At 41.5% G+C, this 15,862-nt stretch overlaps 1 protein-coding gene across 5 annotated transcripts in view; it reads left to right on the top strand.

Annotated features, from left to right (window-relative positions):
- Positions 1-15,862, top strand: part of SOX6 (SRY-box transcription factor 6) — a 780,471-nt gene that overhangs the window by 726,939 nt on the left and 37,670 nt on the right. For all 5 annotated transcript variants that reach the window (XM_029582789.1, XM_029582791.1, XM_029582793.1 and 2 more), the window contains one exon: positions 8,924-9,032. In XM_029582789.1, the coding sequence (XP_029438649.1) occupies positions 8,924-9,032 (109 nt within the window). The remainder of the gene's footprint in view (positions 1-8,923; positions 9,033-15,862) is intronic.

The following is a 15,862-nucleotide window of genomic DNA, read 5'->3' as shown; positions in this document are numbered from 1 at the left end:
AAGCTTTTACTCCTGGGGAGGAGAATCGAGGGGGGGGGTTGTGGCATGGATTGGCCAGTGGTTTTCACTTTGGGGCAGGTTGGAGGGGGTGTCACCACTGCTTTCTGATAGTGGATTCTAGCAAGAGGGATGGGGATGTGTATGTGAAGAGGGGCTTAGCTCCCTTCCTTGCCTTGGAGGGGAGGGACTGGAGCAGAAAGTAGTTATTGCTAATGAAGTCATCAGAGCAGAGCCTTGTGTACTCCTGCATTGCAAAGCTCCTAGTTCTCCCCCTAAAATTGTTGTGTTCCAGGCCAGGGCTTTCTAATCTCAGTCCCTGGGACATACCTAGCCAGTCAGGCTTTCAGGTTATCCATGATGAAAATGCATGAGATAGATTTGCCTGTGCTGCCTTCATTGTATGCACATCTATCTCATGCATATTCATTGTGAAAACCCTGAAAACTTGACTGGCTAAGTGGGCCCCGAGCAGGGGCGTACGGTGACTGCTGAAGTTGGTGGTGCACCAGAAAATGTGCTGCTGCTATGTGCCTAGAACACAGTACACCTTCCTTCATTACCCTGTGAGCAACTATTTTCTTTGATGCAAAAAGCCTATCAAATAAATGCTCACAGCAACCCAGTCCTTAGAGGGAACATTAGCTAATCCCTTAAAATAATCGCCTAATCTACTAACAGCAGTTGCAATAAAATAGGCGAATGAAAAAATATTTTCTGCAAGAACATTCAAAACTGCTTTCTGAATGCCAGTGAAATCAATAAAGAGCAAATTTCTTTTTAAAATAGAAATAAGGAAGAGATAACCATAATGCCGTAAAAAGCCAGTGATAAGTACCATCTTTTTCCCAGCAGGAATTAAAGTTGCACAGGAACTGGACAGACCCTCCCCTAATACAGAACAGAAATGTGCCAACAAAAACTGATCTGGAAACCACAAGTCCGACTGTTATTCAGTGCAACAATGGAAAAACAGAAACATCATCATTCCTCTCAAAATATCAAGCAATAAAACTGGAGATATAAAACATCATTCATATTAAAACCATGCTAATAAAAATATGAAGTATCAACACAGGTGACGAACATCCAATTAAAATAAATGTGCATAAATTTGTTCTAATATTTCCCAAACACCAATAAAATATTTCAAAACCTTTGATGAATAAAACATCCAATAATTAATGTTCTAATATTTACCAAAAAAATAGAAACTTCAAATTACACCCAATAATTAAAACTAATAAGGATTAAAAAAAATCTATCCCTGGGATCTTTTGATTTGCAATCACCCTGAGATCATCGCGCATTAGGGGAGGTAGGGTGGCACAAACTATCTTCTCTCTCTCCCTCACACACACACACATACCAGATTCATTCTTTCAGACACTCCCTCTCTCATATACATGCCAATGCTTTCATACACACACTGCACGTACCTGTGAGAGCCTATTTGTGACACACAGGCTGTTACAGCCACACAATAAACACAGTCTTTCTCACATACAGGGTCTCGCACAGACATACACACGATCTCACACAGTCATGCACACAGGCTCTCACATATACAGGCATATACACACACGCACAAGCTCTCACACAGATCTGCACAGGCACACAAGATCTCACAGAGACATGCACACAGGCTCCTACATATATAGGGTCTTATACAGGCATATACACATGCCCACAGGCTCTTACACACACACACAGGCTCGCAAGATTTCACACAGACATGCACACAAGCACTCACACATACAGACTCTTGTACAAATACATACAACTACAGGATCTCACACAGACAAGCACAGATACATGCACATAAGATCTCGCACAGACACACACACACACACACAGCCTCCTCTTCACTTTGGGACCCGCCGGCCTCCTCTTCACTTTGGGTCATGATGGCAGAGAGTCCGCCATGGCCCTCCTGGCCTCCTCTTTGCTTCAGGTCATGGCGGCATGGGGTTTGGCATGGCCCCACCCCAGCTGCTCTTTGTTTCGGACCACGATGGGATAGGGTCCACCACGCCTCCTCTTCACTTCAGGCCGTGGTGGCACGGGGTCTGTCATGACCCCGCCGGTCTCTTCTTTGCATGGGACCGTGACAGGATGGGAGTCCACCATGGCCCAGCCAGGCTTCCTGCACTGCGAGGGGAAGGGGGCAAGCTGAGCACGCCCGCAAGAAAAGTTGCGCACATATGCAGCTTAGAACTGCACAGGTGCACAAATGCAGAACTTTTCCCGTGCATGCGTGCAGCTTACAGAGGGAACATTAGTGAAGGTGGTCAGCAGCACTGTTTTGTGGGGAGAGCCAGGGAAGATACAATAACTACCTAGGTGCCTGTGCACCACTGTGCACTATGCTCCCTACACGCATGGTCCCGAGGACTGGGTTGAGAATGCCTGCTCTAGGCAATTGCATACTCTGCTTAATAGAAGAATCGGTTTGGCTTACGCTGTGCTTATTAACATGTAGAATAGACAAAAATATGTATGAACAATGCCAGTATTCTCTGAAATTATGTGGCAGTTCTGTAAGTGTTAAGTCATAACCCTATACGGAAAATGATTTCAATAATTTATGTTGTACTCTGGGAAACTGTCACTAAATCTTATGACATGCAATTTACATATGTCAACACCGCAGCTTGGTTAACCTAAAATCCTCATGTCCAGTGTTCAGTCACCTCGTCTTGATATAATATATAATGCTTTTAGTTTACTATATGTAAATGTGATTCCAATAAAGACGCACTAGATATTTCTGTAATCTTCTAGCAACTTTAGGTATGAAGGAAGTAAAGAAAGTTATGTCCTGAAAGGAATATACAATGTATTTCGTGTGCCTCATAAATCAGTACTCATTTTGCATTGCACTTGTATAATTCACAGTTTCCCCAAAAGGGCTGTTTTGTAGGAAGATTAGAAAACATTGTTTTACAGCTCGGTAACCAGGGCTGACCTTGGAAGGGTTGTAGAGCCCCGGGATGGATCAAGCACAGTGGGGGGGGGGGGCCCTGGAGCCCCAAAATTTTAGTGCTGGGAATGGGGCCAGCACGGCAGTGTGGGCACCTCCCAAAAGTGCGGGGCCCAGGGTAAGTTGCCCCTATTCGCTGCTTTTCCCCTCTCCCCAAGGACGGCCCCGCCAATCCCTGTAAATAACAGAGCAGTGAGAGAGAGATTTTGGACGCAGCACAGTAGCTCACAGCAAAAGGTCTCCCTCAGGACGGATTATAAGGAGATATACAAAGAGGGAGCTGTTTTTATAGGGGGAGTGAGCCTTTATAAAATTACCCAAACATGGCAGTGTTGCTACCCTTTATTGTAGAATGAAATGTGTGCTTGGTCTGTCACCGAAACGGTGGGCAAACAGGTCTGAAGATCAGCTTTCCTGACCAGTAAAAGCCACCACCATCTGCCCTATTTCTTTTGTACTGTTTTTATGACAGTGCTATAGAGAAAGAGGAAGAACGTGAAGGATCAGACTAACATCTTTCTTTCTTAGCTCATTATAGAATTTTAAACCGTTTTGACTCTGATACAGCAAGGGGTCAATTTTCAGAAAAAGGTTTCAGCAGATAACTTACAGGCGCATTTTTAAAACGAGCGCCGCGCGTATATCTGCGCACGAGCGGAGATGCACCGCAGTTTTAAATCGTGCGCGCGGGTATGCGCGTATAATCCGAAGTAGCGCTCCCGGGCATATTTCCGCTAGGGCTTTAGCGGCTTTTTACGCGCGCAGGGCAGCTTTCAAAATGGGCTCGCGCGAGGGAAAAACCAGTTTAAGAACATAAGAAATCACCAAGCTGGGTCAGACCAAAGGGTCCATCGAGCCCAGCACCAGTTTGCCCAGTTCTTATCGAAGTCTTCAAGACCCCCCCCCTCCCCTCTGGTTCTTCACTTGGACCCCCGAAGCCTCACACTGTGCCAAACGCCCTAAAACTCCAGATCTCCATACTTGCTCCTCCTCAGGAGCGGATAACACGCCGACGCGCGCCATGGTCAGCTTTTTTAAAAATGAGGACTTAACGTGCGTAAATCTTGGCCCCGCCCCCTTCTCCACGCCCTTCTCCTTTACGCAAGCATGCGTATGGACGCACGTATGTTTATGGCTTCTTAAAATGGGCGTGGCTGCGCCCCTGCACGTATGTGACCGTTTTTACGCGAGCAACGCTTTTAAAATCGAGCCGCTAGGGACTTAGCTGGGTTAAACCTCTTGTTTTCACAAATTGCCCTCAACTGACCTGCCACATTTATCTGCCAAAATGCACAAGATGGGCAAATGTAGTCGTGCAAAAGATCGAGCATTCCCAGGACAAGCTTTTGACTGATTTTCAGTGCTAATCAGCCACATACATTTTGCCCAGCTAAATTTAGGAACATTGAAGGTAAACATCCAAGCCAGTTAGGTTCTGCTGAAAATTCACCAAAAAAACATGTGGCTGAAATTAACCACGCAGGGGATCTTTGAAAATTGATCACTAAGTGAATAGGAGTTTGGTGATTATTTTTTTGGCAGAGAATGAGGATGCATGTGATGATGCCGGTGCATATGTATGTCTAGCCAACACTACTGAATATGGCTGTAAATTAAAGATTTGAAATGCAAACTTCAGTCTGGAGAGCGATTTCTTCATCTCTGGTGGAGTGTTGCTGCAGACGCGGTGGATTTAAAAGTATAAAACCCCAGCATGCCTTCCTATACACAAGACCTAGCATACTCAGGGAAGAAGGTTTACTTTCAAATCTTGTACTAAATCACCGTATATAGCATCTTTTCTTTATTAAAATGTGAGTGGAAACTGAAGGAGATCCAGCTTAATGCCAGTCTTTGAGCTTAGCTGCTCAAGTATGCCCAATGTTCTGGGTTAATGCACCTTAGACGAATTAATTCTCAATCGATTTTATTTTCTGCATTTAGTTTCTGTATCCAGTCTTCCTCAAAAGAAGTATCTAATCTTCCTCAAAAACAGAAAGCAATTTAAATAGTTTTGTTATACTTCCCTGTTCATGGCAAGCTTTCAACTTTCTCTACCTCCTTACTGCATTTTTTAAAATAAGAACAAAAACATTTCCACAAAATTTGAGATGCATGGATGACAAAAGAGATTTTCCAAGTGGTAAGGTTTTGTGAAGATTTTTTTTTTGTTTGCCCTTTGGAAAAGAGACTGTATGTATTTAAAAGTAATACTTTTGCTAAGCCTGTTGATTCAGTTTGTATAAAGGTTATTTCAGTGAAATAAGTCTGTTTCAATTAGTGCAGGGAGAAGCACTCATGTGCAAATATTTGCGGGGTAACAATGCCTGGAGGAGGTTCGATACTGCATTTTTAGTACCTTAGTGCTGACCTTTTTGTTTTGTTTTGCTTGTAAAGTGGCCTTTAAAATTGGCCCTGAACCCTTGAAAAGCTTGTTTTTTTGGTTTTTTTGTTTTTTTTTCCATTTCTCCTCTTTAACAATAGAGAAACCATCATAATGGCACGGGGTATTGTTGAATTACACAACGTTCCACAGGGCTAATATAATGGTTGACCTTGTAATGTTAATACAATCACCTGCATTCTCACCTTGAGGAAATAAATGCTGCGGAAGTCTACTTCTTTCTTCCTTTGACGAGATTGTGCTATGACTGTTCTCTTGCAGAAAGAATGAGCTCTATAGAAAAATAACAATGCAAACAGCAACTTGCTTGAATGAAAAAAAAATATGTATATATGTAGTTACACAAAGTGATTAAAAAAAATTCCAGCTAGAAAGTCACCCAGCAAGTGGGGATTATCACAGTGCTGGGTTTGTCTTTAATATATTATATTTTATACCACAAAATCCATGGGTGCAATATGATTTATGCCTCTCCCAACCCTCTAGAAAACCCAACATTCTAAATTATTATAAATGGTATTTTTACATTGCAAACCACTATGAAGTTGCAGATTTCTTTGAGCCCACAGGAGACTCCATTGCTTTACATGGAGCTGCAGATTGCTCTCATAAATCTTTCACTTTCTAGTCATCTTTACTGTACTAACCAGTTTTAACTAGGCCCAAGGTCAGCCAGGAAGTAAGTGACAGAGCCAAGGACAGAGTTAATCTACTTCACAAAATCTCTTCTTGGCTACAAAACCATATCTTCTTCTTCCAGAATGTGTGTTCCTCCAAGCTTTCCAGAGTTCCCTAACTATTCAGCTCTTTTAAACCATTATATTCAATTGCATTTATACTATAGACTTTGCCTTAAATGTTGTGCTGTTAGCTGTTTACTCCAGTGCAGATTTAAATATACTGTATTCTATGAACTGGGAAGCTACAAGCAGTAAATGTCTACTACTGGGTATTCATTCATTCACATAGACGTCTAACATTGTTCAGAAAAATAAATCACATATTAGGAGAGAATCAATCATTGGCAACTGAGCATAGGCATCACAGCAGACATCAAATCCTTGGATGTTTGCTCCTAATGATTATTTCTAAGTTTTTAAATTATTGTTCCAGGCAGAAAGCTCCTAATGTTGTCTGCTCATATCTAATGTGCTCAGTACAGAAGTAGGTCACTGAACAATAGGTGGAACAGCAGTCAGCACTCGGCTGCTGCATAATGCATTGAATATAACATGCAGAAACCTGCTGGAACCTGCTATCTCATGTGCGTATATTCAGGCCAACATGACATTTAATGTTGTTTCGCAGTAACAAGTGGTAAAGTTTCATTCATTCACTAGCACAACATAATGCTAAGTTTAGTGTGAATAAGCAACAAGGCCAGAGGTAAAACAGGTAGCCCTTCGAACAGGAGCACTAAATTAATGATAACCATTGAACATTTAGCTACTGATGCAAAGTTAAACAAAGACCTCTGTGAAGCAACATTGTACTGAGTACTGTAGTGAAGTTTTCTTGTATTTCTTGGAAGAACTGAGTTAACACACAAAATGCCATTCTGAGCTTTTCTACATTTCTACCTTTCCGCGCCCGTCTCTGGCTCCCTTAAGCTTACTTAGGAATTGGTTGTTCTTTGCACGAGGTGATACCTACTCAAAGGAGTCGGTGGTGCTTGTGAGTGTTATGGGCTCTGCTCTCACTTCTCATTTTCAGTGTAATGCTCAATTCCAGTGGAGACACGGTGGTCCCTATAATCACTAGAGATGTGCAAGCGTTCCTTATAAAGTTCAGAAACTGGTTCGATTTAACTCAACAAAGGTTTTTAGGTTTGTCAAGTTAGTTGATGAATGTTTCTTTGTTTGGCTTTTTAAAAAAATCTGATTTGAATCCCTCAAACTTACGAATCTGCATTGAAGTTTCTGCATATTCATGCAGTCGGAATGGTCCATAGCAGGCAGCTCCAATACAGATTCCCATGAATATGAGAGAATCTATGGCAAAATAGGATTTAAAACTTTTGTCAAAAAAAATATAAGTGCCTAGAAATAGATTTTGAGGAAAAATGAACTGTAGAGCAGGGGTGGGCAATTCCGGTCCTCGAGGGCCACAAACCAGTCTGGTTTTCAGGATATCCCTAATGAATATGCATGAGAGAAATTTGCATGCACTCTGCCTCAGTTGTATGCAAATCTGTTATGCATATTCATTAGGATATCCTAAAACCTCGACAGGTTTGTGGCCCTCGAGGACTGGAATTGCCCACCCCTGCTGTAAAGTGTTGATTCTTAGGGGGATCTGAGACTTATGGTATCATGCCTCTGTAATTTCAATGCTATGTTTCTAGACAAATCAGCCGTCATTTTCAAGATACCATTTAGTAATGTACATTATAGCTTAATCTATTTTAGATGCATCTGTTTGTCAACTAGGATTAATAAAATCAATATATCTGCATCAAATACATTGTTTTTATTTATTCCAAAGAAAAGGAACATGTGAAATAAATGATTGAATGAAATCATTAAATTCAAAGAAAGGAGTATCAAATCGGCATTAGACAAGAAGCATTAAAGACAAAAAGATGGGGAAATACACTACAGTGTATTGTATCGTCCCATATAAGGTGGAATCCTAAACGTGTACTAAACAGTCAATAAACCTGTTGTGAAAGAAAGTTTTAACTAATCACAGCACAGCACATGCAGTCAACTAATCATGTACTACCAGCTTGAAAAATATTTTTATGAATAGATAAAGCATGTAAAAGCGGTACGTCAGACTGTCCATAAATTGTCCGTGGATGATCAAGGAGCAAAGTGCTTCATCAGCTCATCTAAAAGGCTGATGTAGAGGTGTTCAAGATCCCAATCAGGCTAATGTCCCGAAGCAAGGATGGTGAAAGGAAGCTTGGGAAGGAGCCCAACGCTCCAGGCGTTTCGGCAAAGTTAAATACCTGCTTCAGAGGCCATAAAGTGCTTGTGCTGCAAAAAACAAACCACATTAAATAAAAAAACGTTTTTTAAAGAAAATTATTATAGGAAAGAATATTAAATGAAGCTCACTGGCATCATGGCTGACCATAGACTATTGACATCTCTCTGAGCAGTTTGGCAGGACAAGGTGTTACTTATAGAATGCATTGGCTAAGAGAACAAGCAGTTAGCATCTACTCCAACCAACGAATGGAGAGGCAATAGCCCCTAAAACAATTAAAAAAAAAATTGAAAAATGGTGGAAAATTTTGAAAATCCATATTAAAATTCAGTAACTAAATCTAAACTGAAGTGAAAATTACATAACAGGTAAATTTCTCTTTTTAAACCCCTCATATGCATTGACTTTAAAAGAAAAGTCCAATTCTGTTCGCACTGATGTAAACGTATATTATAGTTGGGCAACCTCCCCCACCAGGGGCATCTATAATGTAGTGAATATCCTCATCATTTGGTCTTTAATGAAAGAAATCATGTCAGGCGCAAACTGCAAAAATGGACTCCAGTGAAGTATCTCAAAATACCTTGGGTTTTTTTTAATTCTAGGAGCGAACACGCTTTGAGAGTCTGGGCCCCCAGTTAACAGGAAAATCCCATGAAGACGTGAAGATGGGCCCGGGAGTCATTGACCTCACGAGGCCAGAGGATGCAGACGGTGAGTTGCTTGTGTAAATCAGTATCTCCTTATGAATCTTCAGTTTTTTAATGGTCTGATTTGTATACAGAGATACTTAGAACAGAACTGTAGGCTTTCTTGGCATGCACATGCCATCTGAGCAGAAATAGCAACAGAATGGAGCATAGCAGGATGATGGTAGATCAGCACCTCATGAATCCACCACATATTATAATAAAAACTACGCCCATGGAGGTACAAACTATGGGTCTAATTAAATTTGTGGTTTTGGGTAATATATGTAAACTACTCAAGTTTCACTCACATTTTTGTCTCTTAATGTTATCCGAAAAGCTAGATTAAATTATACCCTTTTAACGCAGGATTGGGTGTAGTTTATTCCTTGTATAAAGGAATGCATTTCCATATACTTGTCTACCTATGCCTATCTATCACAGAATCTCATTTTAAAGATAGTATCAGTACCATATTTTCATTTAATGCAAGAGATATCTGAAGAGGTTTACTCATCAAACAAAAAAAATCAAGAGTTTATGAATGTCTTCATTTAGACTTCAGAATATGATACTAGACATACCTGATTAAATTGTGAGGTCAAATTTTGGAAGAGCCTCTTAAAATCAACTGGTAAATGCATAGTTGGCCTTTTATATTCTGGCTTATTTAAACAAATGTGATTCAGCCTGTGAATGGAAAGTAAGCTAAAACATCCGATAAAAGCATATATTTGTACACTGAATAAACCACTAACATACCAAGTGAAAGTGTATATACATGCCCAAGGATTATGCCAAAAGATGAAGCTCACTAATCCTAAAAAGCACATATCATTGTAAATCAACATATGCGGGTCACTTAGAGTAATTTGTTTTGTTTTTTGTCTTACTATTCATGATTCCGTGAGCCTTAAAAATATAAGAAGTGCCATACTGGGTCAGACCAGTAGTCCATCAAGCCCAGCATCCTGTCTATGACAGTGGCCAAGCCAGGTCACTTGCAAGTATCCCACAAATCATAATGGGCAGATTCATTCCCAGTTGCAAGGGGTGGCGTTCTCCACCCGTCCACTAGAAACTTTTCCAGATCTTTCTTAAATTCAGCTACACTACTAGCCTTGACTAAATTTTCCAGCAACAAATTTCACATCTTAGTTGTGCGTTTGCTGGATAAAACACTTTTGTTTTAAATCTGCCACCATTTAATTTTCTGGAGTATCCCCTCATCCTGGTGCCATCTGAAAGGGTAAATAAATGTCCTCTATTAACTTTTTCCACATTACTCATAATTTTATAAACCTCTGTCATATTCCCCCTCGTTCATCTGGTCTCCAAGTTGAAATCTTTCTTCATTAAGGAGTCGTTCATTTTTATTTGCTGCTCTCTGCATCTCTTCCAGTTCTGCTATATCTTTTTTCATATTGAACCACCAGAACTGCACATAGTGCTCAAGGTGTAATTGTGTCATGGATTCATATCATATAATATCTCCACTTTTGTTTTCTATTTCTTTTCAAATAATTCCTAATGTTCTATGCACTTTTTTGACCATTGCCAAACCTTGAGCTAAGGATTTTACTATAATGTACATAGTAGCTCCAAGGCCATTTTTATGCATGGAACTCCTAATGTGAAACCCAGCGTTATAGTCATATAGTTAGACTTATTTTTCCCTATGGGGCAGATTTTAAAATAGTACGCGTGCGCTTGTTCACGCAACCGGCGCAAACAAAAGTACGCCGGATTTTAAAAGATACGCGCGTAGCCGCGCGTATCTTTTAAAATCGGGGGTTGGCGCGCGCAAGGCTGCGCAAAATCGGCAGCCTGCATGCGCCGAGCCATGCAGCCTGCCTCCATTTTCTCCGAAGACGCTCTGAAATCGGAGCAGCCTCGGAGGGAACTTTCTTTCCTGCGCCCCCCACCTTCCCTTTCCTTCCCCTAACTAACCCGCCCCCCGGCCCTAACTAATTCCCCCCCCCTACCTTTATTTCAAAATTTAAGCCTGCCCAAGGCAGGCATAACTTGCACATGCCGGCGCATTATGTTCCGGTACTGGGGCTGGTCCGGAGGCCGCGTCCACGCCCCCAGAACGCCCCTGGGCTGGAACCACGCTCGTGGCCCTGCCCCAGAACGCCCCCCCCCCCCGATGACACACTAGCCGCGACACGCCTCCAGGAAAGCCCCGGGACTTACGCGCGTCCCGGGGCTTGCGCGCGCCGCCGAGCCTATGCAACATAGGCTCGGCGCGCACAGCGGGTGGAAGGGGCAGCTTTTCGGGGGTTATGCGCGTATCTTACATGCATACCCCTTTGAAAATCTGCCCCTATATGTATTACTTTGCACTTTTCCAAATTAAATTTCATCTGCAGTTTAGATGTCCAGTTTCACAAGACCCTCCTGCAATTCCTCGCATTCTGCACATGTTTTACCTACTTATCATAGTTAAAACATCATCTGCAGATTTGTTCACCTCACTTTTTGCTCCCTTCTCCAGATGAATATATTAAACAGTGGTCCCAGTACAAATCCCTGGGGCACTCCACCATTCACTTTTCTCCACTGGAAAAATTGACCATTTAGTCTTGCTCTTTCTTGCCCATCCTTTGAAAAGCTCTCATTCCAAAATAGAACATTACATCCTGTCCAATGACGTTTACATTTCTTCGTGAGAGACTTTATCAAATGTCTTCTGAAAATCCAGATACAATATATCAACCAACTCACCCTTATTCACATGCTTATTTACACCTTCAAAGAATTATAAAGTTTTAATAAGGGGTGACTTTCCTTGGCAAATCCATGCTGGCTATTCATTAAAGCCTTGGTTAACCCAGTATATGCTCAGCCATTCTGTTCTTAAAAGTAATTTCCATCCTTTTGCCCAACATCAAGGTCAGGCTCACTGGTCTGTAGTGGATCACTGCTAGAATCCTTTTTAAAAATTGGTGTTACGTCCTCCAGTTCTCAAGAATAAGTGGCAGATTTTAATGAATGGTTACAAGTTTGTCTATTTGCTCTAGCACCTCTTCCAGACTTCCATTGATTTGCTTCAATTCTTCTGAGTCATCACCTACAAAGAATAGTTTTGGTATGGGTTTCTTCCCAACATCCTCTGCAGTCAAGAATGAAGCAAAGAATTTAGTTAGTTTTTCTGCTATGGTCTTATCCTGCCTGAGCATCCTTTTTAACTCCTTCTGTCACAGGGTTCGTGCTTTTAGTGTACTTAAAAACATTGTTAGTTTTTGCCTCTTTGGTCTACCTTATTAATGTTTTATATCTGATCAGCCAGGGCTTATACTATTTCCTATTTTCCTCAGTAGTTTCTACTTTAGCTTTAATAGCACCATTTAACGATGCTGGCAGTCATTTGAACTTCTTTCAGTCTTTTGTAACTTGTAGAATACATTTAATCTGAGCTTCTAAGATGGTATTTTGAAACAGTCTTCACACCTAAGCCAGACTTTAGCTGTCAGAAATGCTCTGTTTTATTTCTTTCTATCAATGTAGAGTCTGGGAGGGAGAATCAAGCAAGAATGAAGTCAGTTAATAATCGTGCAAAATATTTAGCAATTCTTCTGCTTTAAGTAATGTAATATAACTGTTTTTTCTACATAAGAGATAGCTGTCTACCCTGCATTCTCAGATTGTTTCTTGCACAAAAGGTGAATGTTGCCCTTTGACAAAGAGGTAAGAGAAGCAGAGCAAGGAGATAATTCTGGCGGCTGCCCAGTGGATTCCAAACCAGTGAAATAACTTGTTTAAAATTGTCCTATGCTGAGGTATAAACAGTGGGTAGTATATGCATGACAAAGCAGCATCTACTTTTGTGACAGTGGCTTCATAAATAACTGGGGAAAGAATCACTTTGGATGCCAATATTTGTCACACATAAATATTTGTAATAGCTGCTATGGGTAATTTAGATAGACGAGATGAAGAACAGTAAACTGTGAAGGCAATGCAAAGATTAGGAGGGTACCTCCTCCAACAAGAATGAAAATGGAGAAACTGTTCTACAAGCTGTCTTATGTAGAACAGGATCATTTCAAGAAGTACTGCTGCCTTGTTATCTTGTTGTAGAAGACAATAGCAACATGGAAATGTAACCACCTTATAACAAGAATTTCCACCCAGAACTAAAAGAGCCCACTTTTTGAAATACATGCATGTGCATGCACACATATGTGTGAATCTGAAAAATAAAACCCTGTCAGAATCCTCATGTTCCCCCTGATATATCCTAAAAATGTGGTATAGACAGAACATCAAACGAAAAAGTTACCAGGGACGTAAACACACACACAGATATATTGTGATTTCATAAGCCTTCCTTTCCCTCCAAAATTAAACTAATTGTTTGACTTTTAACATTTCGTACTATAATGTTAGTTTTTAATCTTATTGATAAATCTGATTGAAAATGTTAAACGGTATCCTGATACCAGTGCGCGGGCGCACATCTATGTGCTTAAGCCGGCTCGCAGCAAAGGACACAGCCATGTTATAACATACGCGTACATATGCGCGCACGGTATAAAATAGACTGAATATGCGTACATTTGCGTACGATTTTATACAGATGCGTGCATGTGCGCGCCAATGATGCTTCTATCGCATAAGTGGGGAAATTTTGTAAGCGACAAGCGCTGACGCCATTACCAGTTTTCTCGGTTCATTCCCAGTTTATCCAGTGAAGGGATAGGACTTCCAAACCCCACTAGGTTATTAGCCTCCCTTTCCCCCCTGTTAGCCCCAACCCCAGCGCACATGTCCTACCCTTGACCAGATCATTCCCATGCCCCACCCCTTTTGGGCTTTCACACTTGTGTGCGTACCAGGAGATATGCTCATCCATGGGTGGCTTTTAAAATCCACCTATTAATGTCTATATCAGGCATCAGCCCGCAGATGTAATAGTGTTTTATTAGACGAAGTCATGAACTCCAGAAATTGCTTGCTAGAAATGGGTATTATTCCTATTATGGACCTTTTCATCATTAATGTAACCGTTTGCTGAGGGCATCAATTCCTGACAGTTTTTGGGATCTTCACAATCTGATTGCTCAGTTGGATTGGACCATGGGAGAAAGCACTCAAACGCAAGGGTGACTGGGACTAGCAAGGATGCTGTTGAATGTCTATCTGAGCGAGAGCCTCCTGGAAGGATTATCCTTAAAAGTATTCTTATCCTGCTAATTTTACCTCTGTAGTGTGGCTTTGTAACCTTTCCTTATCAGAATTATGGCTGCAAAAAGACCCAGCAAAAATGAATTGGCTTTTGGGCCGCTGCCTAGAGTAAAGTGGTCAAAACAAGAGGCCAACTCCCTGTCAAAAACTGTGTTCGGTAAGCAAGAGAGGTTTCATTAGTAACTATACTTGTTACGACTGTCGCTGCCCGACGTCTCCACTCCGCCCTCCTTACCTCTCTGGCGACTCCTCCCGCGGTTGATGGACGTTTGGCTGCCGTGGCATCTGCCTGCCGTCCTCTCCGGCGTTCCCGGTCTGGCTTGGGCGCTGCCTCCCGCCATGCTGTCCAGCTGCCTTAGGGCGCACGCGCTGTGCGGCCCTGCTTCAAATACTTTCTTTGGCGCGAACCTCAGGGGCGTCCCCCTGTGATGATGTCATGCATCCTGGATACAAAAAGCCTACACTACTGCTAGCTAATCGAGTTAGCAAAGGTATTCGTACAGGAGCTCCTTACGGATAGGATTTGCTCTCCGAACCTAGCTACTCTGCCTCTCTTCACGGGCAGACCCAATGGGCTGGTCGCGAACCTAGATAGGACTAGATAGGCCACAGGAGCAGGAAGGCCCTTAGGCCACAAGGCAAGACAGGAGCAGGAAGGGCCTTGGGCCACAAGGCAAGACAGGAGCAAGATGGCCCAGAGGCCACAAGGCAAAACAAGGAAAGGTCTAAGGAGGGCCACAAGGTAAGAATGACTAGAGCAGAGAGCCAATGGAGACTTGATGCAGAAGCATCAAAGCAAAGGACAGACAGAGTTATGTAGGGCTGGAGTCTGGGTATGGTGCGGGCAGGAAAGAAGGGCCTGGCCAACCTGAGGGGGTATGCTTACTGGGGTCCCCTGGTGGAAGGAAGGCTTCACAGCAGCCAGAACCATAACAGTTCACTAGTATTTATAACCCATTTATATGTTACACATATTTTATAAAACACATGTTTATCTCTATCCCGCAGCATACATGTATATGTATACATGTGAATACATGCAATGCATTGAAAGAACATATATGAATGCATTGAAAGTACATACTTTTCCTACCTATTATATACATATGCATGAAATAAATAGGCTTTACTCGCATATATTATACCCGTAAGTTGGTGTATTTTAAAACATGCATGCATCAAGAAAATTATCAATTACTCCACCAGTTCTCCCAGTCCTTCTCCAGGTAATTGAGATCTTCCTGATTCTTCAGTTTGAACTCCTCCCAGTTTACCCAGGATTTTTACCCAGTCAATAGTACATAATAAAAACATTTAATATCACTTATGTCAGATAACTGAAGGTATAAAAATGCACAAGTAAGTTGGCAACTATATGCATATGTCTTTAAACATTGCTACTTATGTGCATAAGTATTGGCCACACCTCAGAACACCTCTAAACCACCTCTTTTTTTAAACGTATATATGTGCACGTGAAAATAAAAATGTGTGTATTTTGGACATTTATAAAATACGGAATATGCAAATAGAGTCTATTTACATTCATACATGCTAATTTTTATGTATGTAATGATTTGAAAATTCACCCTTTTGTGTTATTATAATAAACTCATTTGTATAATAAGTACATAAGATTAAAAGTACTTGTGTTGGGGATATTGT

This window comes from Rhinatrema bivittatum, chromosome 17 (assembly GCF_901001135.1).
Source record: "Rhinatrema bivittatum chromosome 17, aRhiBiv1.1, whole genome shotgun sequence".
Taxonomy (NCBI): Eukaryota; Metazoa; Chordata; class Amphibia; order Gymnophiona; family Rhinatrematidae; genus Rhinatrema; species Rhinatrema bivittatum.
Note: the sequence above shows the minus strand (reverse complement) of the source record. Positions and strands in the feature narration are given on the sequence as shown.